We start from the raw sequence: 24362 nt of genomic DNA on the forward strand, positions 1-24362 counted from the left end.
CACCAGAAATAAAGGTATAGTTCACCAGTCCCTCGCCAAACAGAAGCTATAGTTCAAAACTTCCAGTCGTGACCCATCAACTCTTTTCTCTATGTATGCATTCAGAAGCCACCATGCCTGCACACTATCTTATCTAGGAACACAGGAAAGATGAAAGGTTCTATGAAAATGTGGTTATTTCATGCAATGGTCTGAATGTGTACTCCCCAGATTTATAGTTGAAATCCCTAACCCTTAAAGGTGGTAGTATTAGTAGGTACAGCCTTTCAGAGGTGCTTAAGTCATGAGAGTGGAGCTCTCATGAATGGATCAGTACCTTGTAAAATAGTCTGCAGAGGAACCCCTAGCCCCTTCCACCACTTGACTGTGCAGCAAGAATCTATGAGTAGGAAGTGGGCCCTCACCTCACAACAATCTCAGACTTCTAGCCTCCGGAACTATTAGCAATATATTTCTGCTGTTTATACACTACCCAGTCTATGGTAGGTATTTTTTATAGCACTGTGACTGGACTTATGAAACGCAATTTAAACAGAGAACGACAGAAAGCACTGGCACCAGTGAATGCTGGAACTGGTGGTGCCCTAAAGTGGGCGGTTGATGTAGTTTTCATATACTCTGTTTTTAAAATCCAAATTTAATCCTATATCTAACTGTATGGCATGGTTAAGATCCTCAAAATAAGATGATATATAAGCTTAGAAGACAGACATATCACTGAAAATTTTCCTCAGAAATTTTCAGAACTTGTGCTGGGTATCAGCAAAGATATTCAAGAAAACATGACCTTAATAAAACAAAGGTAGCCAAACATAAGGGGAAAATATACTCTGATAAGAGCACACACAACAAAAGATTTGTATGTCAATCAAGAAAATTCAAGAAATCACAGAAATGTCATAACAGATAATAAATCCACATAGGAGAAGAGAAAATGTGACACCAGACAACTGAGGTAAGAGGTTGTCAGGAGTATAGATCTGATGAGATCTTTCATAATGCGCTGAAACTGAACTAGAACTAGAAATAATGATTGTTATAGAGTTCAGTAAATGGACATTCAGATAAAAAATTATTTGTGTTCCTGAGGAAGGAAAAAAAACCAAACCAATCAAAACAGAGTCAATTATCAAATTTATAAAGGAAGAATATTTTTCCAGGATGAAAAAACCAGTGTTCAAGTTGAAAATCTCACAGTGTCCCAGACAAGGTTCAGTGTCAAACACACAACTAGATCTCTTGGCAAAAAAAAATGTTATAGGATAAAGATTTCCTACCTTATTCCAGGAACTAAAAAGATAACTTAAAAGAATAAAAATCACACCAGCCTTAGACTTCTGCTCTATAACAATACACTAGAAGAAGGTGGAATTATATGCACATAGTTATTTGAGAAAATTTACGATCCAAGAATTCTGTAAAACATTAAGATAAAGGCAATGGAAAGAGATTCTGATGTATGCAACTTCTCAAAAATACACCATCTATGTAGTTGTCTTAACCAAAAAAATAACTTAAAGATACAGTGTAACAAGCAAAAAGGTGAATTTAAATCAAGACTCAAGAAAGCGAAATAGTAAATGTATAACAAGAAACTTTGATCCTGAGGCTAAGTTCCGACAATTTGGCCACCTGACGTGAAGAGCTGACTTGCTGGAAAAGACCCTGATACTGGGAAAGATTGAAGGCAAAAGGAGAAGAGAGCGTCAGAGGATGAAATGGTTAGATAGCATCACTGACTCAATAGACACGAATCTGAGCAAAGTCCCGGAGATAGTGAAGGACAAAGAAGCCTAGCATGTTTCTGTCTTTGGGGTCACAAAGAATCAGCCATGGTTTAGTGACTGAACAACGATCAAGCAAGAGACTTTAGTGATGGGTAAATGACTGTGACTGTTGGGATAAAATGGAACATATTGTTCTGAAAAAGATTAGTAATAGAGTACATAAAGTTTGTGCTGGTGCTCAGTCATGTCTGACTCTTTGCAACCTCATGGACTGTAGCCTGCCAGTTCCTCTGTCCATGGGATTATCCAGGCAAGAATACTGGAATGGTTTGCCATTTCCTCCTCAAAGGGATCTTCCTGACCCAGGGATCGAGCCTGTATCTCCTGTGTCTCCTGCATTGGCACGTGGATTCTTTACCTCTGAGTCACCTGGGAAGTCCATGTAAAGATTAGTGATAAGCAAAATGTGAAATTGGTCTTCCCAGGTGGCTCTAGTGGTAAAGAATCCACCTGCCAATGCAGCAGACATAGAGATGCAGGTTTCATCCCTGGGTAGGGAAGATTTCCTGGGGAAGGGCATGGTAACCCACTCCAGTATTCTTGTCTGGAGAATCCCATGGACAGAGGAACCTGGCGGTCTATGGGCCATAGGGTCACAAAGAGTTGAACACGACCAATGGAACTTAGCACACATGCATGCAAGATGTTAGAAATATAGCTACATATGTTATGTATGTAATATCAAGAATACTGTGTAATTTTTTACCACATTCTGTGAGTCAAAACACTAAAAATTATATTTGGCATAAATGTATAAATTTAAATGTCTTAAAATGTCAACAGTAATAAAACATAATAAAAAGATTAAGTGGTTTACAACAGAAAAAAAAACAGCTTGGTATTACTGTTATGATCATTTTCAAATACAGATAACAAATAATTATACATTGTATGTTCAAAACTAATACAATGTTATATCAATTATACCTCATAAAAGAATGTGGTAAATTCTACTTGTAACTTTCTGGGCTTTTATTAATTATCTTTGCTATGAAATAGACAGTTAATCATGGGCTTTGGAACTTACGGCTGTTGAGAAGATTCCTCATCTTTTTGTTGTCGATAGCTGGAATAAACAAAACGTGAATTAGTTGGTGGAAGTGTATGTCCCTATTTTCATGTGATTTTGTTCAAATGGTTACTATAAAATGCTTATTGCCCAAAGAATCCATATAAGATATTTTTGTAACCAAGAAATATATAAATAATCCTCTACTCTGATTCAGTTCAAAATGTATAATTTTACCCTAAAAAGGTAGCATTTTGTTTTCTGATTTTCGCTAAGAAACCAAAAAAACGGAAGTTAGGAAATGAGGAAAGAATGATTAGGATAAACGTCCATGATTGATTTCTGTGGGAGTTCCGATAAAACTAAGGGAAACGACCTCTATTCCCATCACAACTGGTGTTCACTGTAGCAGCTGGACTGGCCTATGTGTGTTAGGCATATGGCTGGAAGCCAGGTTGACAGGCATCCCAGGTCCCTCACAGACCAACTCCCAGGCCTTTGACTACAAAGGGTGGGAACTTGGTCCTTGCAGGCTGATAGCTTCTCTCACTGAGGATGACTCTCACAGTGAATACGGTGGAAGTCAGCAGGTACTGGAGGCATGAAGGTCTCTTGTATACAGCCAGCCCCCCTATTTCTCCCTCCACTTTATGTCTCCCTTCTGAGACACCTTTTCCCTTTCAAATTTATCTTAGTGTTCCTTATAGTCAGTTTCATTTGATTGGGGTGGTTTGGTATTTGTTTTATTTGTTAGAAAGTAAGGAAAGTATATCATATTTTCTGCAAGAATACTGACTTTCCCCTAAGAGGAATGTGAGCCCCAAATCCTATTAGAAGTCTCCTGGACATTTTACTTCTCTTTATTTAATGTGAGCTTTGTATGTAGCAGAAGAAAATGTATGTGGTAAAAGTTTGGTTATCAAGGATGGTCATAGAATATCATTTAATACAATCAATTAAAACAACCTTTATAATAAAAAGTCAGTATACATGACCAGGTAGGCTGAAAAATGATTTTTAAAATTGTAAAATAAGAAGCTCTACAATTTTAATTTATGGTGGATATTTTACTTTAGCTTATATAATCATGTGTTAGGCACAATTATATTACCAGGAATTGAGATTTAGTTTGAGATTGCCATTTACAGAGTGCTGGAAAATGCCATGTTTTTCCTTGGAATATAATTGATTTTAAAATAAAGGTGGATACCATATTCTTCATCATTTCTAATTACTCTATGAAGAAGCTATCACTATTGTGCATGGGGATTCTATCAAAATGTATTTAAAGGATTTTCCTGGTTTTCTACCAACAGAGAAATTAGACAATCTGTGTTTTAAATTCATAGTTGTTGGGAGGGGAAACGATTCAAGATCTAAACGACAAGCCTTATTTTTTGGTATTAAATCAGAAGCAACCACATTGGGAAATACTTAATTAGAAACAATGAACAGAGTTGGAATACCTAACGCCTGTGAGACATATGCTAGAGTTCAGGGGGAGGAATAAGAAAATAAAAAGACACAGTCCCTGATCTTGGCACTTATAGTCTTATTTGAAATACATTATTCTACTTTCTCTAATTTTGTGTTGGTACAGAAAAACAGAAATGTCTCTCAGTTTGGATTCCCACTAGCTGTGAGGCAGTTTTAGTTTTACTTTTATAACCTTTTTGAGCTCCATTTTTTTCTGCTTTGGGGGGAAAATGAAACGACAGCTTTTCTGAGTTTGAGTGAGGAGATGACTACAATTGTTTTAAATTGGAAATAAGCTAGAGAGAATCTCTTTATGGTTCATGTTAGTGTTTCTTCCAACAGGCTTCAACCTTCATAAAGATTCTGTTTCTTTGATACTATGGAAGCTAACCCCCAGAACTGGCCTCTGGGAGTCATGATACCTGTGCTTTATTACCGCCCTCGCCGCCCCCTGCCGCCAATGCTTGCAGGTCCTGTCTGACACCTTCCCTGAGTCTAGCTTCCTTAAAATGGTGCAATTAATGCCTACCCTTTCAGGCTTTTGAAAAGATCCAACATGAAAATTCTTACACAGGGGTGAATTAAAAACCCATAGTGATGCCAAAGTTAAATATGAAAAAAAAAATCATAAAACTAGACTTTACCTCATAGCGAATTTTTATTTTAGTTTTAATCCACACTGACATACATCCATCAAGGGTGAATTCTTGAAATGAGAGAATACATTGACCTGAATTCTTATGAAAAATAAAAAAAGGATTGTGAAGGGAAGAAACCACAAAGATGGTAAAAGGACTTACATGTGAGTGTAAATGATGGTTTGTATATAGTCAAAGGCATCGATTCTCTCTTCAGACTTTGATATAGAATCCTTTCAATTTTTTTCCTGACTTGCTCAGCACTATCAGTAGATGGGAATCGAAACACAAGCACCATAAGAATGTTCATACCATTTTGATCTGGACTAAAGAGGAAAAAGCAGATAGAGGTAATCATAATAAAGTCAGTTCTCTAACCAGGAACTAGTTTTACACACTAGATTCACACCAGATTTAAGCTAGATTCACACTAGATTTAAAGAAACATAGTGAGTGGAATGTGTGCATATCAGATTTTTAAATGATCTCTAGGAATACCAGCTAAGATAAATAGCTGGAAAAAAACATTATTCTTGCCTCTAACTTAGCTCACCATCTAGCTGTGAGATAATTTTAGTTTCATAACTTATTTGAACTTCAAAATGAGGAGGTTGTGGGAGGAGGACAGGTTTGTGAAATCATGCTCTACACATGCACTTAAGTGATTTACTTTTTAAGGGATTCTGAACCAAGTTGTAACCAAGGTCATTATTCCTCTGTTGTGGTGTGGAAAAGACAAAGCTTTGCATTCACCAAACCCTTCTTCTAAGCTTTGCCTTCTAAGCAAGAGCTAAATTTCATTTCCTAGCCTTCCTTGAAGTTTATTGAAATTCTCTAGTGAATCCTGGACAGTGAAATGTGGGAAGAAATGATGTACCCTGCTCCCAGACCTGGCCCTGGAAGACCTCCTGTGCCATCCTCCATGCGTTCACTCTTCCCTTATTTGCCAACCAGAGATTCAGTGGGCAAGTCCATTCTACAATCCCAATCATTCCTACATCCACTTATGCTACTTCTGTTTGGACTGTACTGTGGAAATTAAATAGATCTTTATTGTGTTAAGCCATTGGTGTTTAGGGGCTTAGTAGTCAGTTAATATGAGTTTGAAACATGGATGATTAAAAAAAGAAATTATAAAAGGAGATCATTTGATAAGTTCAAATATACAAATTTATAATAATGTGTAGAGGTCTAGAAGCCCTCTAGTTATATTTTGAGAACAAATTTAATTGGAAATATATAAAAAATGAAGGAAGAAAGGAGAGTAGAAAGGGGAAAGTGGATAGAAAAGACATGGGCTCCTGACCATATGTATATTTACCATCAAGAAGTGAAGTAAATAAGTATTACAAGTATATATGTGTATTTACATATATATATGTATATGCATGTTATCACATGTGTATATATCAACATATATATAGATATATATGTTGTTTAGCTACTAAGTTGTGTCTGACTCTTTGCAATCCCATGGTCTGTAACCTGCCAGGCTCCTCTGTTCATGGGATTTTCCAGGCAAGAATACTGGAGTAGGTTGCCATTTCCTTCTTCAGGGGATCTTCGCAACTCAGGGATCAAATCTGAGTGTCCTGCCTTGCAGGTGGATTCTTTATCTCTGCACTACCTCTGAAGCTCGTGTGTATAAATATGTATGTGTGTAAACTGATTGATATCCACAATAAAATTTTTAAAATTTCATCAATTTTTATCAAAATTGATAGAAAACAAGATATATTATTTCAGTAAATGCCAAGCCTTTTGGATATTCTATTAAAATATATTCAGGATAAATTTCAGTAACTTATTTTAGTCTCTGATAATGCATACCTTCAATTTATATATGTTGCCTTTTATCAGAACAAAGAGTGAAAAGGCATTAGAAATAAAATAATGCAGGAACATCCAAGGTAAAACCTTATTGAAGAGAAAATCATAGTCTGATTTTGGGTAGGCGTAAAGTGAGGATAATCAAAAGGGGCTGGCCTTTATGTGCTAAGTCACTTCAGTGGTGTCCAACTCTTTGAGACTCTAGGACTATAGTCCACCAGGCTCCTCTGTCCATGGGATTCTCTAGGCAAGAATATCAGAGTGAGTTGCCATGCCCTCCTCCAGGCGATCTTTCCAACCCAGGGATCGAAACCATGTCTCCTGCATCTCTTTCATTGGCAGGCAGATTCTTTACCACTGCTGCCACCTGGGAAGCCCCAAGCCAAGTTTACATACCTTAATTTGATAACATGAGATTTGATAAACCGACCCTCTCCAGAATGTTGAAATATCCTAGACATCTGAATAGAAAAAAATTTAAAGTGTTAATCCTAAGAAAATGTTACTCTTCATCTTATCTAGAGACATATGGAAAAGTTAAGGATGCATTTGTTCCCAGACTTGTGAACTGGCTATATGCAGTGGTAAGACTTAAACCAAGGTCTAATCCTTGTAAAACTGAACAATCTTATCATTATAGTTTGATTCTGCTCTAACATGATGTAACAGAGTCATGTACGTTGTAGAGTTGTTTTGAGGATAAAAAAAACCAATGTATACCACATGTCACACATTGCCTGATATACTAAACACTATTCATAATGTTCATTTTGATTGTCAAATAATTTAAACTATTGGTGCTATTTTTCAAGGCAGCATTCACCTACCATATATTTTCCTCATTCTCCAATATGGCATTCTAATCTCTATTGGTATCAATTTGCTTATTTCTCACATTAATATCCCTTATGAGAGCATTTGACATAATATGTATCAACATCTGTCATGTGACTCTGATACCCTCACTTGTTAATCTTCTCTTTGGCAGGTCTATATTTCATCACACTTCATACTGTCAGTATTTTATTACTTGGCTTTTCTAGTCTGAACCATCGAAGGATTTTGGATATTCTGTGAAATTATCTCCTAAAGTTACCTGATCCCCAAAAGAGTATTGAGGCACTGCCTGAAAAGATTTAAAAAAAAACAAAAAAACACCAGAGTGAAAGTCAAAATTCAGAAATTGCAGGTCCGTGTAAGTTTACATAGGGACCAGTTCCATGGTAATCTTGCCTTCTTTGGGAAGAGGGAATATTGGTTCCCTTGCCCAATAGATTCTTCCTTCTCCTTGATTCCTCTAAATTAATAACAGTGCTCAGTAGATTTTACCTCATTAAATACTGAATTTCCCTCTCTTCCTTCCATCTCACTGCTGTGGTCTAAAAATCAGCTCCTTCAAAACTTGTGTTCAGGCTTTCGCAGTGTTCCCCTCACTGGCACCTTTATGTGATTCAACTCTGTCTTTCCTCCCCTACTTGTTACCCAATATGCCAGCAGCCAGGACGAGATCCCTAAAGCACAAGTCTGAGTATATTACACTCCTGCTTGAAACCCAGTGTCTCTTAGTATGAGCTCCACAATCTTAACCCTTCATGGGCCTTGTTGTTGTTGCTGTTTAGTCACTCAGTTGTATCTGACTCTTTGAGATCCCATGGACCGCAGCATGCCAGGCTTCTCTGTTCTTCATTATCTCCCAGAGTTTACTCAGACTCATGGCCATTGAATTGGTGATGCCATTCAACCATCTCATTCTCTGTCATCCCTTTCATCTTCTGCCTTCAATCTTTCCCAGCATCAGGGTCTTCTCTAATGAGTCAGTTCTTCACATCAGGTGGCCAAAGTATTGGAGCTTCAGCTTCAGCATCAGTCCTTCCAATTAATATTCAGGGTTAATTTTCTTTAGGATTGACTGGTTTGATCTCCTTGCAGTCCAAGGGACTCTCAAGAGTCTTCTCCAGCACTACAGTTCAAAAGTATCAATTCTTTGTCCCTCATCTATCTTTATGGTCCAACCCTTACATCTGTATACAGCTACTGGAAAAACCATAGTTTTGATTATATGGACTTTTGTGAGCAAAGTGATGTCTCTGCTTTTTAATACAGTGTCTAGGTTTGTTATAGCTTTTCTTCCAAGGAGCAAGCAAATTCTTGTTTTACGGATGCAGTCACCATCCACAGTGCTTTTGGGGGCCCAAGAAAATAAAGACTGTCACTGTTTCCATTTTTTCTCCATCTGATTGCCAGAAAGTTATGGGACTGCATGCCATGATCTTACTTTTTTGAACGTTGAATTTTAATCCAGCTTTCTCATTACCCTCTTTTATCCTCATCAAGAAATTCTTTAGTTCTTCTTTGCATTCTGCCATTAGAGTGGTATCATCTGCATATCATGGTCCTTTTTTAATCCTACTCCTATTATCTTCTTTATTACCTGTACTTTCCTAATCTTACTGTCCTGGTTCACACCTTTACAATTTTGCACACTCATTTCCCTCTTCCTTCAGTATACTTTTTTTTTCAGGTAAGTTTCTTCAATGACAATTATGGTATTCTTCAGTGACAACTAACTTGTCTTGACTTGCCTTCCTCAAACAAAATTAAATTCTCCTTTTCATGGTAAATAGATGGAGAAACAGTGGAAACAGTGGCAGACTTTATTTATTTTTTATTTTTTGGCTCCCAAATCACTGCAGATGGTGACTGCAGCCATGAAATTAAAAGACTCTTACTCCTTGGAAGGAAAGTTATGGTTATGAGCAACCTAGACTGCATATTAAAAAGCAGAGATATTACTTTGACAACAAAGGTCCATCTAGTCCAGGCTACAGTTTTTCCAATAGTCATGTATGGATGTGAGAATTGGACTATAAAGAAAGCTGAGCGCTGAAGACTTGATCCTTTTGAACTGTGGTGTTGGACAGACTCTTGAGAGTCCCTTGGACTGCAAGGAGATCCAACCAGTCCATCCTAAAAGAGATCAGTCCTGAATGTTCATTGGAAGGACTGATGTTGAAGCTGAAACTCCAATATTTTGGCCTGATGCAAAGAGCTGACTCAGTGGAAAAGACACTGATGCTGGGAAAGATTGAGGGCAGGAGAAGGGGATTACAGAAGATGAGATAGTTGGATGGCATCATCGACTCAATGGGCATGAGTTTGGGTAAACTCTTGAAGTTGGTGATGGACAGGCAGGTCTGTCATGCTGCAGTCCATGGGGTTGCAAAGAGTTGGAAATGACTGAGTGACTGAACTGAACTGAACTGAAGCCACCCCAGCATCTTGCACATGATTCTATTGTAGCAATTATCACACTGGTTTACAATTGTCTTTCCCACTCTGGACTGTATGTTTATTGTTTGACTCAATGCCTGGTCCACAGTAAATGCTCAATGTATGTTAGATGGATTAAATAAATTAATGAATAAATGAGAAAATGAATGAAAGTTCAAGAAGACCATAAAGGAGAGAAAACAATAACATGGTTGTTTTTGCTTTATCTGCAAATCATGTTGCCAAGGGTAAGTTAAACTCTGTGGGAATCTAAAGCAAGGCAGAAGCCAGGAGACCCCAGTAGTGACTCTCACCCCCTTCATAAGTGGTCATTCCAGGGGTTTGGAACAGTTCTGATTTATGTCACTTATGATTCACTAAGCTTTTCAGAACACATTTCATTTTCATTTCTCAAGGAACAAGGAGAATATGTGATGTTAAGATCTCTGCATATGTGCAGGCATGCTCACATGTCTGACTCTTTTGTGATCTTATGGAACATAGCCTCTGCTCGTCTGTCCATGGATGTCCCCAGGCAAGAATACTGGAGTAAGTAACCAGTCCCTTCTTCAGAGGTTCTTCTCAACCCAGGGATCAACCCCAAATCTCCTGCATCCTGCTTTGGCAGGCAGATTCTTTACCACTGAGTCATCTAGGAAGCCCTTAAGATTTTCAGCACTTTAATATAAATGGCCTCTGAAATTCTGAACTGTGTACATAATGGCACTGTAGGAAAGGATCAGGATTCTGTCATATCAGAGTGTAAGAAATTACTAAGAATCTATTTGAACTAAAATGTGATATTAATAAGACCATGGTCCCTTGAGGAGTTGACCTCTATTTAAGAAATGAGTAGATTCTGGTATAGTACACCATTGGTGTAACCACTAATAATAGCTTACATGTATTAAGTCCATACTACATGGTAGGCATTGGACCAACTCCTTAGTCAACTTCATACAGCCTTATGAGGTGAGTATTTTCTTTATTCTCATCAGTCCCATTTTATAGGTGAAAAAAACTGAAGCTCAAGACACTTCATTGTCTAAATTGGCATTGGAAGTGGTTGTTCTGCCATGTGAACCCAGGACATCTGGCTCGAGATCTTGTATTCTTAAGCATTAAGTGACATTGACAATCCCAAGTTACTTATATGCCTGATGACAGATTTTCAGGTTGGTGGGGGTAGAGGTTTGGGGGCAGGAAGCCCTTAAAGAAGTCCTCAAAGCATCTTTTATTTCCTGAATCTAAACCTAATAAAAGATAATCTCCTAGGAATTTGCTTTTTTCCTGCTTCTAGTTTAACAAGGCTAAGGGAACCACTTCTTTTTGGACACCTAATCATTGTTGTAACCAATTTCTGGAGAAGTTAAATCTATGTTTATATTTATCTACTGGAAGATCAGTATATATAAGTTTATGTTATATTTAGTCCAAATTACAAAAAAATTAATTGTATCCTTTTTTTTTTTAATGGTCTAAACTTAAGAGTGGTTTGGCTTGGAAATTAACAGAGATCATTCTGTTGTTTTTGAGGTTGCATCCAAGTACTGCATTTTGGCCTCTTTTGTTAACTATGATGGTTACTCCATTTCTTCTAAGGGATTCTTGCCCACAGTAGTATATATGATGGTCATCTGAGTTAAATTCACCCATTCCAGTCCATTTTAGTTCCCTGATTCCTAAAATGTTGACGTTCACTCTGGCCATCTCCTGTTTGACCACTTCCAATTCACTTTGATTCATGGACCTAACATTCCAGGTTCCTATGCAAGACAGCTCTTTATAGCATTGCACCTTGTGTGCATCAAGAGCCACATCCACAACTGAATGATCTCTGTTCATTTCCAAGGCAAAGCACTCAATATCAGGGTAATCTAAGTCTATACCCAGACCAATAATGCTGCAGAAGCTGAAGTTGAAAGGTTCTATGAAGACCTACAAGACCTTTTAGAACTAATACCCAAAAAAGATATCATTTTCATTATAGGGGACTGGAATGCAAAAGTAGGAAGTCAAGAAACACCTGGAGAAACAGACAAATTTGTCCTTGGAGTAGCAAACACCCTCTTCCAAGAACACAAGAGAAAACCCTACACGTGGACATCACCAGATGTCAATACTGAAATCAAACTGATTACATTCTTTGCAGTCAAAGATGTAGAAGCTCTATACAGTCAGCAAAAACAAGACCAGAAGCTGACTTTGGCTCAGATCATGAACTCCTTATTTCTAAATTCAGACTTAAATTGAAGAAAGCAGGGAAAACCACTAGACCATTCAGGTATGACCTGAATCAAATACTTTAAAATTATACAATGGAAATGGGAAATAGATTTAAGGGACTAGATCTGATTGACAGAGTACCTGATGAAGTATGGATGGAGGTTCGTGACATTGTACAGGAGACAGGGAGTAAGACCATCCCCAGAAAAAGAAATGTAAAAAAAGCAAAATGGCTCTCTGAGGAGCCCTTACAAAAAGCTGTCAAAAGAAGAGAAGCAAAATACAAAGGAAAAAAGGAAAGAGATACCCATTTAAATGCAGAGTTCCAAAGAATAGCAAGCAGAGATACGAAAGCCTTCCTCAGTGATCAGTGCAAAGAAGTAGAGGAAAGCAATAGAACGGGAAAGACTAGAGACCGCTTTAAGAAAATTAGAGATACCAAGGGAACATTTCATGCAAAGATGGGCACAATAAAGGATAGAAATGGTATGGACCTAACAGAAGCAGAAGATATTAAGAAAAGGTGGCAAGAATACACAGAAGAACTGTACAAAAAAGATCTTCATGATCCAGATAATCATGACGGTGTGATCACTCACCTAGAGCCAGACATCGTGGGATGTGAAATCAAGTGGGCCTTAGGAGACATCACTATGAATAAAGCTAGTGGAGGCAATGGAATTTTCATTGAACTAGTTCAAATCCTAAAAGATGATGCAGTGAAAGTGCTGCACTTAATATGCCAGCACATTTGGAAAACTCAGCAGTGGCCACAGGACTGGAAATGTCAGTGTGCATTCCAATCCCAAAGAAAGGCAATGCCAAAGAACGTTCAAACTACTGCACAATTGCACTCATCTCACACACTAGTGAAGTAACGCTCAAAATTCTGAAAGCCAGGCTTCAGCAATATGTGAATCATGAACTTCCAGATGTTCAAGTGGTTTTAGAAAAGGCAGAGGAATCAGAGATCAAATTGCCACCATCCGCTGGATCATGAAGAAAGCAAGAGAGTTCCAGAAAAACATCTACTTATGCTTTATTGACTATACCAAAGCCTTTGACTGTGTGGATCACAATAAATTGTGGAAAATTCTGAAAGAGATGGGAATACCCTACCACTTGACCTGCCTCTTGAAAAATCTATATGCAAGTCAGGAAGCAACAGTTAGAACTGGACATGGAAAAACAAACAAATAAGAAAAGGAGTATGTCAAGGCTGTATATTGTCACCCTGCTTATTTAACTTATATGCAGAGTACATCATGAGAAACGCTGGGCTGGAGGAAGTACAAGCTGGAATCAAAATTGCTGGGAGAAATATCAATAATCTCAGATATGCAGATGACAACACCCTTATTGCAGAAAGTGAAGAAGAACTAAAGAGCCTCTTGATAAAAGTGAAAGAGGAGAGTGAAAAAGTTGGCCTAAAGCTCAACATTCAGAAAAGTAAGATCATGGCATCTGGTCCCATCACTTCATGGCAGATAGATGGGGAAACAGTGGAAACAGTGGCTGACTTTATTTTGGGGGTCTCCAAAATCACTGTAGATGGTGATTGAAATCATGGAATTAAAAGACGCTTACTCCTTGGAAGGAAAGTTACGACCAACCTAGACTGCATATTAAAAAGCAGAGACATTACTTTGCCAACAAAGGTCCATCTAGTCAAGGCTACAATTTTTCCAGTAGTCATGTATGGATGTGAGAGTTGGACTATAAAGAAAGCTGAGTGCCAAAGAATTGATGCTTTTGAACTGTGGTGTTGAAGAAGACTCTTGAGCATCCCTTGGACTACAAGGATTCCTTTACTGAGCAGATAGCTCAAATTCATGTCCATTGCGTTGATGCTGTTATCCAACCATCTCATCCTCTGTTGCCCCCTTCTCCTCCTGCCCTTAATCTGGTAAAATGAAAATAAAACATTTTCCTTAAAATCAGACACAAACTGTAGTCCTTGATGTGACTCCAGGATCAAAATTAAAAGAGCACAATTGAAAAAATATGTGTGGCCCTGACTGAAAGTACACCCAGTAACCAAAAGTTATTGTCTTTGGCAAGCTTGAGCTTGCGCCTTCCCTCTGGCTGGGAACTGCATGCAGATTAGGTCTTTATGGAAGATTAGTAGTTACTGGTGAGAACTAGGAAATCCCTTTCTGGGCCCACCCATGAAAGTAATCAGACAAGTTCTGCAGATACCCTGCTTCTTTCAGGGGAAAAGCTACACACAGACACACAGACACACACACACACACACACAACAACCGAACAAAAAAATACCCCCTTCCCAAACCACAGTAGACTGCGTTCCTCTCCAAGGAAGCTTTTAGCCAGCTCAAAGAGATGTTTACTTCCTCTGAACCCCTAAAATACTGATTATTTGAGTCATATATTAGACTATTATATTTTGCAATATAGCAGCTCTAGTTTATCATTCAGTCTTGTAAGCTCTTATATGTCATATCATTTGCTACATAAATTATCTTTTTCTAATATTGTCCATGTCTAAACTTCCACATATAAACAATATTATACACTCCAAATAAAGAAGGAACTGTACTATGTAGACCTTGGCATTTTTCATTAGCTTGCACAAAAGAGGTACACAGTAACATTTTCATAAATTCATTGATTCTCCAGGTATGGTTAATCTTACTCAATGGTATGAAGAAAAAAAAAATGCTGGCTTTTGCAGTGCTTCAAGACTCTGTCATTGTATCCCATTGTTTCCTTTTTTCTAACTTATCTGTTCATTCAGAACAATTGGCTAGAGTATCCTAGATTTGTTACTGTGACAATACTGGATAAAGAGTAGGAACAAAATGCTGTGGTCCCTGGGCTCATAGAATAGAGAGATAGCCAGTAATAAACAGTTAAATACAAAGGCTGGAATTTGCTGGTGGTCCAGAGGTTAGAACTCTACACTCTCACTGCTGAGGGCCTATGTTCAGTCCTCGTCAGAGAATTAAAATGCCACAAACTGTAGAGTGGCCCCCCCTAAAAGGTAACTAAAACAGTAAAGTAATTCAGGATAATGGCTGAGGGTCTATAATTACCTCCAGAGAGGTAACATGATACATGAAGGATACAGGAAGGATCAGAAGAAGTAAGCAACAGAAAGAGTGGGATCAGGGGGTGCAGTTCCAGATAGAAGGAAAAAAATGTGTAGGCCATCTCAAAGAATTGATGCTTTTGAACTGTGGTGTTAGAGAAGACTTTTGAGAGTCCCTTGGACAGCAAGGAGATACAACCAGTCTATCCTAGAGGAAATCAGTCCTGAATATTCATTGGAAGGACTGATGCTGAAGCTGAAACTCCAATACTTTGGCCACCTGATACGAAGAACTGACTCATTTGAAAAGACCTTGATGTTGGGAATGACTGAAGGCAGGAGAAAAAGGGCATGACAGAGGATGAGATGGTTGGATGGCATCACTGACTCAATGGACATGAGTTTGAGTAAGCCCTGGGAGTTGGTGATGAACAGGGAAGCCTGGCGTACCGCAGTCCATGGGGTCACAAAGAGTCAGACATGACTGAGTGACTGAACTGAACTGAATCTCAAAGAAGACCATTATGGTCAGAGAATAGTGAGCAAGGAGGAGAATGTGAAAGTTGGAAGAATAGTCAGAACCTCTGGGTACTAGATGCCAGCAGCTTTCCTCCTCCCAGTGTGACGACAACAACAAAAAAATGTCTCCAGGAATTGCAAAATATCTTTAGGGAAACAAAAGTGCCCATAATTGGAAATCACTGGACCAGACTGTGGATAAAGGCAGCTCAGCCACAAAGGGAGTCTCTCTGCTCTAAAAGCTCCAGGAGAGACTCAGCACTTGGAAATACCACATGAGAAAAAGGAGACAGAGTGAAAAGGGGTTATAAAAGCTCGTCACATTTCTATACACTGGTAAAAACCATTTTTAAAGAATGCACTTTGAAAAGATATCCATTAACAACGACCAAAAACAACAAAAAAAAAACCCATATACACATAAAACCAAACAACCACAAAACAATCATCTCAGTTCAGTTCAGTTCAGCCTCTCAGTCATGTCCAATTCTTCACAGCCCCATGAACTGCAGCATGCCAGGCCTACCTGTCCATCACCAACTCCTGGAGTTCACTCAAACTCACGTCCATCGAGTCGGTGATGCCATCCAGCCATCTCATCCTCTGCCATCCCCTTCTCCTCCTGCCCACAATCCCTCCCAGCATGAGGGTCTTTCCAAATGAGTCAACTCTTTGCATGAGGTGACCAAAGTATTGCAGCTTCAGCTTCAGCATCAGTCCTTCCAGTGAACACCCAGGACTGATCTCCTTTAGGATGGACTGGTTGGATCTCCTTACAGTCCAAGGGACTCTCAAGTGTCTTCTCCAACACCACAGTTCAAAAGCATCATTTCTTTGGCACTCAGCTTTCTTCACAGTCCAATTCTCAATCCATACATGACCACTGGAAAAACCATAGCCTTGACTAGATGGACCTTAGTCGGCAAAGTAGTGCCTCTGCTTTTCAATATACTAACTAGGTTGGTCATAACTTTTCTTCCAAGGAGTAAGCGTCTTTTAATTTCATGGCTGCAGTCACCATCTGCAGTGATTTTGGAGCCCCCCAAAATAAAGTCTGACACTGTTTCCACTGTTTCCCCATCTATCTGCCGTGAAGTGATAGGACCAGATGCCATGATCTTAGTTTTCTGAATGTTGAGTTTTAAGCCAACTTTTTCACTCTCCTCTTTCACTTTCATCAAGAGGCTTTTTAGTTACTCTTCACTTTCTGCCATTAGGGTGGTGTCATCTGCATATCTGAGGTTATTGATATTTCTCCCAGCAATCTTGATTCCAGCTTGTGTTTCTTCCAGCACAGCGTTTCTCATGATGTACTCTGCATAGAAGTTAAATAAGCAGGGTGACAATATACAGCCTTGACATACTCCTTTTCCTATTTGGAACCAGTCTGTTGTTCCATGTCCAGTTCTAACTGTTTCTTCCTGTCTTGTATATAGGTTTCTCAAGAGGCAGGTCAGGTGGTCTGGTATTCCCATCTCTTTCAGAATTTTCCAGTTTATTGTGATCCACACAGTCAAAGGCTTTGACATAGTCAATAAGGTAGAAATAGATGTTTTTCTGGAACTCTCTTACTTTTTCAATGATCCAGCGGATGCTGGCAATTTGATCTCTGGTTCCTCTGCCTTTTCTAAAACCAGTTTGAACATCTGGAAGTTCACAGTTCATGTACTGCTGAAGCCTGGCTTTCAGAATTTTGAGCATTACTTCACTAGGGTGTCAGATGGGTGCAATTGGTGGTAGTTTGAGCATTCTTTGGCACTGACTTTCTTTCGCATTGGAATGAAACAATCACTTAGGATTAAATTTAACTAAGATATACGAGACATTTAAGAAAATAATTTTAAAGCTCTATTGAAATATAGCAAATAAATATGAATAAATGGTGTCAATTATTTCTCTAGATTTCTACATTTGAAACACGCTAAATCAAAACCTCAATATGAGGGGATGTGTGTGTGTGTGTGTATGTGTGTGTGTGTGTTTACTTGGTATGGGAAATAAAAGGGACAAGAAAAACTACAGTATACCTGAAAGAGATGATGATAAATCCAGGTGTATGGGTTGAATGCTGGCCCCCTAAAGATACATTTGACTCTGGGAACGTGTAAATGTGCCCTTACTTGGCAAAGAGTCTTTGCAGGTGTAATTAAGGATATCAAGATGAGACCAGTGTAGACATCATCCAGGAACACTTTGAATCCAATGATAAGTATCCTTATCAGAGTAGAGAAACAAAGAAACCCAGAGAAGGCCAGGTGAAGATGGAGGCAGAGATCAAGTTCATGTAGTCACATGACAAGGAATGCCTGAGGCTACCAGAAGTTGGAAGAGGCAAAGAACTCTTCTCTAGAGACTTCCAAGGCTGCTGACATCTTGATTTTAAGATTTCTGGTCTCCATAACTGTGAGGGAATAAATTTCTGTTGTTTCAAGTCACTAGTTTTTTGTAATTTGCTACAGCAGTCCTAGGAAATTGATACAACAGGTATTGACACATTGTCAAACTGTAGAGGTTAAAGTATCATGGTACTGACCCAGTGAAAAACAAGCTGATGGATGGAACAGATTAGAGATCCCAGCAGTATTCCACATCATATATGGAAACTTGAATTGTGGTGGAAATGACATGGCAGATCAACCAGGAAAGGACTGACTATTCAATCAGTGGTGCTAAAACAACTGTTTATTCACATGGGGGAAAGAACAAACTTAAATCCCTAAATCAACCATACTACACCGCTATTAGTCATGCAATAGCTGAGACAGGGAAGCAAACTAGGTGTTCATCGATGAATAACTGGATAAAGATGTGGCATATACATGAAATGAAGTGAAGTCGCTCAGTTGTGTCCAACTGTTGGCGACCCCATAAACTGTAGCCTATCAGGCTCCTCCGTCTATGCGATTTTCCAGGCAAGAATGCTGGAGTGGATTGCCATTTCCTTCTCCAGGGGATCTTCTTGACCCAGGAATCGAACCTGGGTCTCCCGCATTGCAGGCAGACACTTTACCATCTGAGCCACCTATTCAGACATAAACAAGAATGAAATCTTGCTATTTTTGACAATTTACTGACAGACTTTGAAGGCTTTATGCTAAATGAAGTAGGTCAGACAGAGAAAGATAAATACCATATGATCTCACTGATATAGAATCTAAACAAACAAGCAAAACCCACAAATTCATATCTAGAGAACAGATTGCTGGTTGCCAGGAGTGAGAGATGAGTGTTAGGCAAAATGGGCTGAGGTGGTCAAAAGGTGCAAACTTCCAGTTATAAAATAAATATGTTCTTTGGGATATAATGTATAACATGGTGACTGTATCTACTAAGACTTCATTGTATATTTGAAAGTTGCTAAGAGAGGAAACTTAAAAGTTCTCATTATAAGAAGAAAAATTATCACTACCTGTGGTGTTTCATGTTAACTACACTTATGGTGGTGTTCCTTATCAATTTATACAAATATCAACCATTATGTTGTACATCTGAAACTAACATAATGTTATATAACAATTATATTTCAGTTACAAATAAAAAATCCAAATAAAGCCACCTACAAATAAAGTTGAAAAAGAACTGTGGCAACAAAACTGTAAAAACATTGTCCTATTTAAATGCAAAACCCTATCTAAATAGGTAAGAAAAATAAACCAGTGTTTGTTTTCAACCTTTAGAATGGAACTACATATAATAGAGCTATATAAGAATAAACAGCCAAATAAAATGCAAATACTTTCTTATGTTGTTAACAATTAAGAGAAAGGAGAGTACAATTAAGAGTGGGAGTGCTAAAGTCCTCCTCCCTTAATTAAGAGATAGTCTGTTTGACATATGGTAATGTATATGTTTCAATGCTATTCTCTCAAATCATCCCACCCTGTCCTTTTCCCACTGTGTCCAAAAGTCTATTTTTTATGTCTGTGTCTCCTTTGCTGCCCTGCATGTAGGATCATTGGTACTATTTTTCTAGATTCCATATATATGAGTTAATATATGATATTTGTCTTTCTATTTCTGACTTACCTCACTAAGTATAATAGGCTCTAGGTTCATCCACTATGTTAGAACTGACTCAAATGTGTTCCTTTCTATAGCTGAGTAATATTCCACTGTGTATATGTACTACAACTTCCTTATCCATTCATCTGCCAGAGGGGTGGGGTAGGTGGGGAGTTTCGAGGGGGATTCAGGATGGAGGGTCACATGTATGCCAATGACCGATTCATGTTGATGTATGGCAGAAGCCATCACAATATTGTAATGTAATTATCTTCTAATTTAAATAAGTAAGGAAATAAAAAAGAGAGATAGTGTCTATAGCTAATCATAAAAACCATACTAATTAAGTCCCTTTTCTATAGACCCCTTACTTCCTTGTTAGAATAACTCTCATGACTTTAAATTATACTCTAGTCTAATGCTGTGGGTTTTGCTAAAGAAATCTATAGTCTCTAAAGACATATTTTTTATTAAAGAAAAATAAACTCTTTTATTTGACTTTCTGCTATAACAGGCAAGGATTTTGCTTGCCTGATATACTTTAAAAAATTAGAAATGCCTTGATAATTGCCTAGGTTTTCAAGGAAAGCCAAAATAATTGAGGGACATAATTAAATTTGAGATTCATAAGAATCATAGACACACAGTCTTGTATGTGACCCTTTATGTGTTTCAAAATCAAAATCACAAAATGACGAGACAAAGCATCACGATCCTATTTTCTTATGTTGAAAGAAAAATTTAAGGAAAATGAACCAAGAAAGGAAATCAAGAGTTTAAAAATTGATCTGTTTTTAACAGAGAAATTTAAATTTAAACATAACTTAAACTGAGAATACCTGTTTCAACCAACAATTTCCTCAGATGTTAATTAGTTGCCTACTCTAATCTACGTATGTTTAATGGCATATGACATTACTCTAAATATTTTACATGCATTCTGCTAAAACCGTATGACCTACTATATTATCCTCATTTTATAGAAGAAGAAACTGAGCCATGGAGAAATTATGTTCCTATAACAATCACATTCAATGTCAGGCAGAGAAACATTCATAAGCTTTCAAAATTTCTATTGGGCTTACCATTCTCTCAATCTGATGACTCCTTTCTATAAACTGTTTTGAGGTTCTCATTCCATAACATTCTCTATATTTTATATTCGTAGCTTTAAAAGAGGCAAGATAGTAGAATGACTTATCATCTGAAAGGTAAAAATAAACAAAAGATCCATGCTTAGACATGATCAATTGCTTGTCCCCTTCCCCCAGGAAATCGATTTACAATAACACAGCTTATTTCTTCTTATCATTATATAATTAGTCATAGTCATTTTTAAAAATATTGTGTAATTTTTATCATTGCATCCAACTAAAATAGATTATACTTTCAGAACATCCATTTATAGTGTCTATGCATATAAAATTTTTCACACAATCAGATACACAACATACAATAAAAATTCAAATGCTGAAAACAATTGCTGACAGTCATATAATAAAAATTATCATTTTCCTTAAAGAATTGTAATATAGGTATATTATAACTAAGCTGCATTATGAAGCTATATCGAACAGGTGATCACTTTTTTCTACACTAATGACAAACTTACTTAAATATAAACCAGTATTTTAAATCTGCATTTCCTTTTTGCCCATGCAAGCATCAATTTTCTGTAATGGACTCTTAACAAACCACTGTAGCTGCCATTGTTAAAGGCAAAACAGTTATTATATCTAAGGCCATATTTATTTTGGTCTTTTTCAAAAATCATCTTGATTTCTTAGCAGACTTAATCATATTCCTTGAAAGCTTGTCTTTGGCTTTACGAAGCCATCTTCTGATTTTCTCTCTTGCTCTTGGCCTCTCACCAGTTACTTTGGAGAACCCTCTAGTTCTGTCCTTTGTTGTTGCTGAATAGTGGCCAAGTCGTGTCCAACTCTTTTGCAACTTAGCAGACTGTAGCCCTCCAGGCTCCTCTGTCCATGGGTTTATCCAGGCAAGAATACTGGAGTGGGTTACCATTTCCTTCTTCAAGGGATCTTCCTGACCCAGGGATTGAACCCATGTCTCCTACACTGGCAGGGAGATTCTTTACCACTGAGCCACCAGGGAAGCCCACTTCTATCCTTAACCAGGATTATTTATCTCTTTTTAGATTCAAACCTTGCTTCATTTCCTGTTTTCTATCTTCTGAACAACTTATTCGTCTATACATTCACCCAAGTTCAGTTCAGTTCAGTTCAGTTCAGTCGCTCAGTCGTGTCTGACTCTTTGCGACCCCATGAATCGCAGCACGCCAGACCTCCCTGTCCATCACCATCTCCCGGAGTTCACTCAGACTCAATCCATTGAGTCCGTGATGCCATCCAGCCATCTCGTCCTGGGTCGTCCCCTTCTCCTCCTGCCCCCAATCTCTCCCAGGATCAGAGTCTTTTCCAATGAGTCAACTCTTCACATGAGGTGTCCAAAGTACTAGAGCTTCAGCTTTAGCATCATTCTTTCCAAAGAAATCCGAGGGTTGATCTGCTTCAGAATGGACTGGTTGGATCTCTTGCAGTCCAAGGTACCCTCAAGAGTCTCTCCAACACCACAGTTCAAACGCATCAATTCTTCGGCGCTCAGCCTTCTTCACAGTCCAACTCTCACATCCGTACATGACCACTGGAAAAACCGTAGCCTTGACTAGATGGACCTTAGTCGGCAAAGTAATGTCTCTGCTTTTGAATATGCTATCTAGGTTGGTCATAACTTTTCTTCCAAGGAGTAAGCGTCTTTTAATTTCATGGCTGCAGTCACCATCTGCAATGATTTCGGAGCCCAAAAAATAAAGTCTGACACTGTTTCTACTGTTTCCGCATCTATTTCACATGAAGTGATGGGACCAGATGCCATGATCTTCGTTTTCTGAATGTTGAGCTTTAAGCCAACTTTTTCACTCTCCTCTTTCCCTTTCATCAAGAGGCTTTTTAGTTCCTCTTCACTTTCTGCCATAAGGATGGTGTCATCTGCACATCTGAGGTTTTTGATATTTTTCCGGGCAATCTTGATTCCAGCTTGTGTTTCTTCCAGTCCAGCGTTTCTCATGATGTACTCTGCACATAAGTTAAATAAGCACGGTGACAATATACAGCCTTGATGTACTCCTTTTCTTATTTGGAACCAGTCTATTGTTCCATGTCCAGTTCTAACTGTTGCTTCCTGACCTGCATACAGATTTCTCAAGAGACAGGTCAGGTGGTCTGGTATTCCCATCTCTTTCAGAATTTTCCACAGTTTATTGTGATCCACACAGTCAAAGGCTTTGGCATAGTCAATAAAGCAGAAATAGATGTTTTTCTGGAACTCTCTTGCTTTTTCGATGATCCAGCAGATGTTGGCAATTTGATCTCTGGTTCCTCTGCCTTTTCTAAAACCAGCTTGAACATCAGGGAGTCCACGGTTCATGTATTGCTGAAGTCTGGCTTGGAGAATTTTGAGCATTACTTTTCTAGCATGTGAGATGAGTGCAATTGTGCAGTAGTTGGAGCATTCTTTTGCATTGCCTTTCTTTGGGATTGGAATGAAAACTGACCATTTCCAGTCCTGTGGCCACTGCTGAGTTTTCCAAACTTGCTGGCATATAGGGTGCAGCACTTTCACAGCATCATCTTTCAGGATTTGAAACAGCTCAACTGGAATGCCATCACCTCCCCTAGCTTTGTTCGTAGTGATGCTTTCTAAGGCCCACTTGACTTCACATTCCAAGATGTCTGGCTCTAGGTGAGTGATCACACCATTGTGATTATCTGGGTTGTGAAGATCTTTTTTGTACAGTTCTTCCATATATTCTTGCCACCTCTTCTTAATATCTTCTGCTTCTGCTAGGTCCAGACCATTTCTGTCCTTTATCGAACCCATCTTTGCATGAAATATTCCCTTGGTATCTCTAATTTTCTTGAAGAGATCTCTAGTCTTTCCCAATCTGTTGTTTTCCTCTATTTCTTTGCATTGATCGCTGAAGAAGGCTTTCTTATCTCTTCTTGCTATTCTTTGGAACTCTGCATTCAGATGCTCATATCTTTCCTTTTCTCCTTTACTTTTCACCTCTCTTCTTTTCACAGTTATTTGTAAGGCCTCCCCAGACAGCCATTTTGCTTTATTGGATTTCTTTTCCATGGGGATGGTCTTGATCCCTGTCTCCTGTAAATGTCACGAACCTCATTTCACAGTTCATCAGGCATGCTATCTATCAGATCTAGACCCTTAAATCTATTACTCACTTCCACTGTATAATCATAAGGGATTTGATTTAGGTCATACCTGAATGGTCTAGCGGTTTTCCCTACTTTCTTCAATTTAAATCTGAATTTGGCAATTAGGAGTTCATGATCTGAGCCACAGTCAGCTCCCGGTCTTGTTTTTGTTGACTGTATAGAGCTTCTCCATCTTTGGCTGCAAAGAATATAATCAGTCTGATTTCGGTGTTGATCGTCTGGTGATGTCCATGTGTAGAGTCTTCTCTTTTGTTGTTGGAAGAGGGTGTTTGCTACGGCCAGTGCATTTTCTTGGCA

General features: G+C 38.4%; 1 protein-coding gene across 1 annotated transcript in view; it reads right to left on the reverse strand.

The window, feature by feature from the left end:
* LOC128049527 (transmembrane protease serine 11F-like) overlaps positions 1-24362 on the reverse strand; it is a 58537-nt gene that overhangs the window by 13982 nt on the left and 20193 nt on the right. The window contains exons 3-6 of the mRNA XM_052641769.1: positions 20895-21013; positions 7137-7201; positions 5073-5236; positions 2815-2853 (exon numbers count right to left, since the gene is read on the reverse strand). Coding sequence (XP_052497729.1) covers positions 2815-2853; positions 5073-5236; positions 7137-7201; positions 20895-21013 — 387 coding nt within the window. The remainder of the gene's footprint in view (positions 1-2814; positions 2854-5072; positions 5237-7136; positions 7202-20894; positions 21014-24362) is intronic.

The sequence above is a fragment of the Budorcas taxicolor genome, chromosome 6, assembly GCF_023091745.1.
Source record: "Budorcas taxicolor isolate Tak-1 chromosome 6, Takin1.1, whole genome shotgun sequence".
Lineage (NCBI taxonomy): Eukaryota > Metazoa > Chordata > Mammalia > Artiodactyla > Bovidae > Budorcas > Budorcas taxicolor.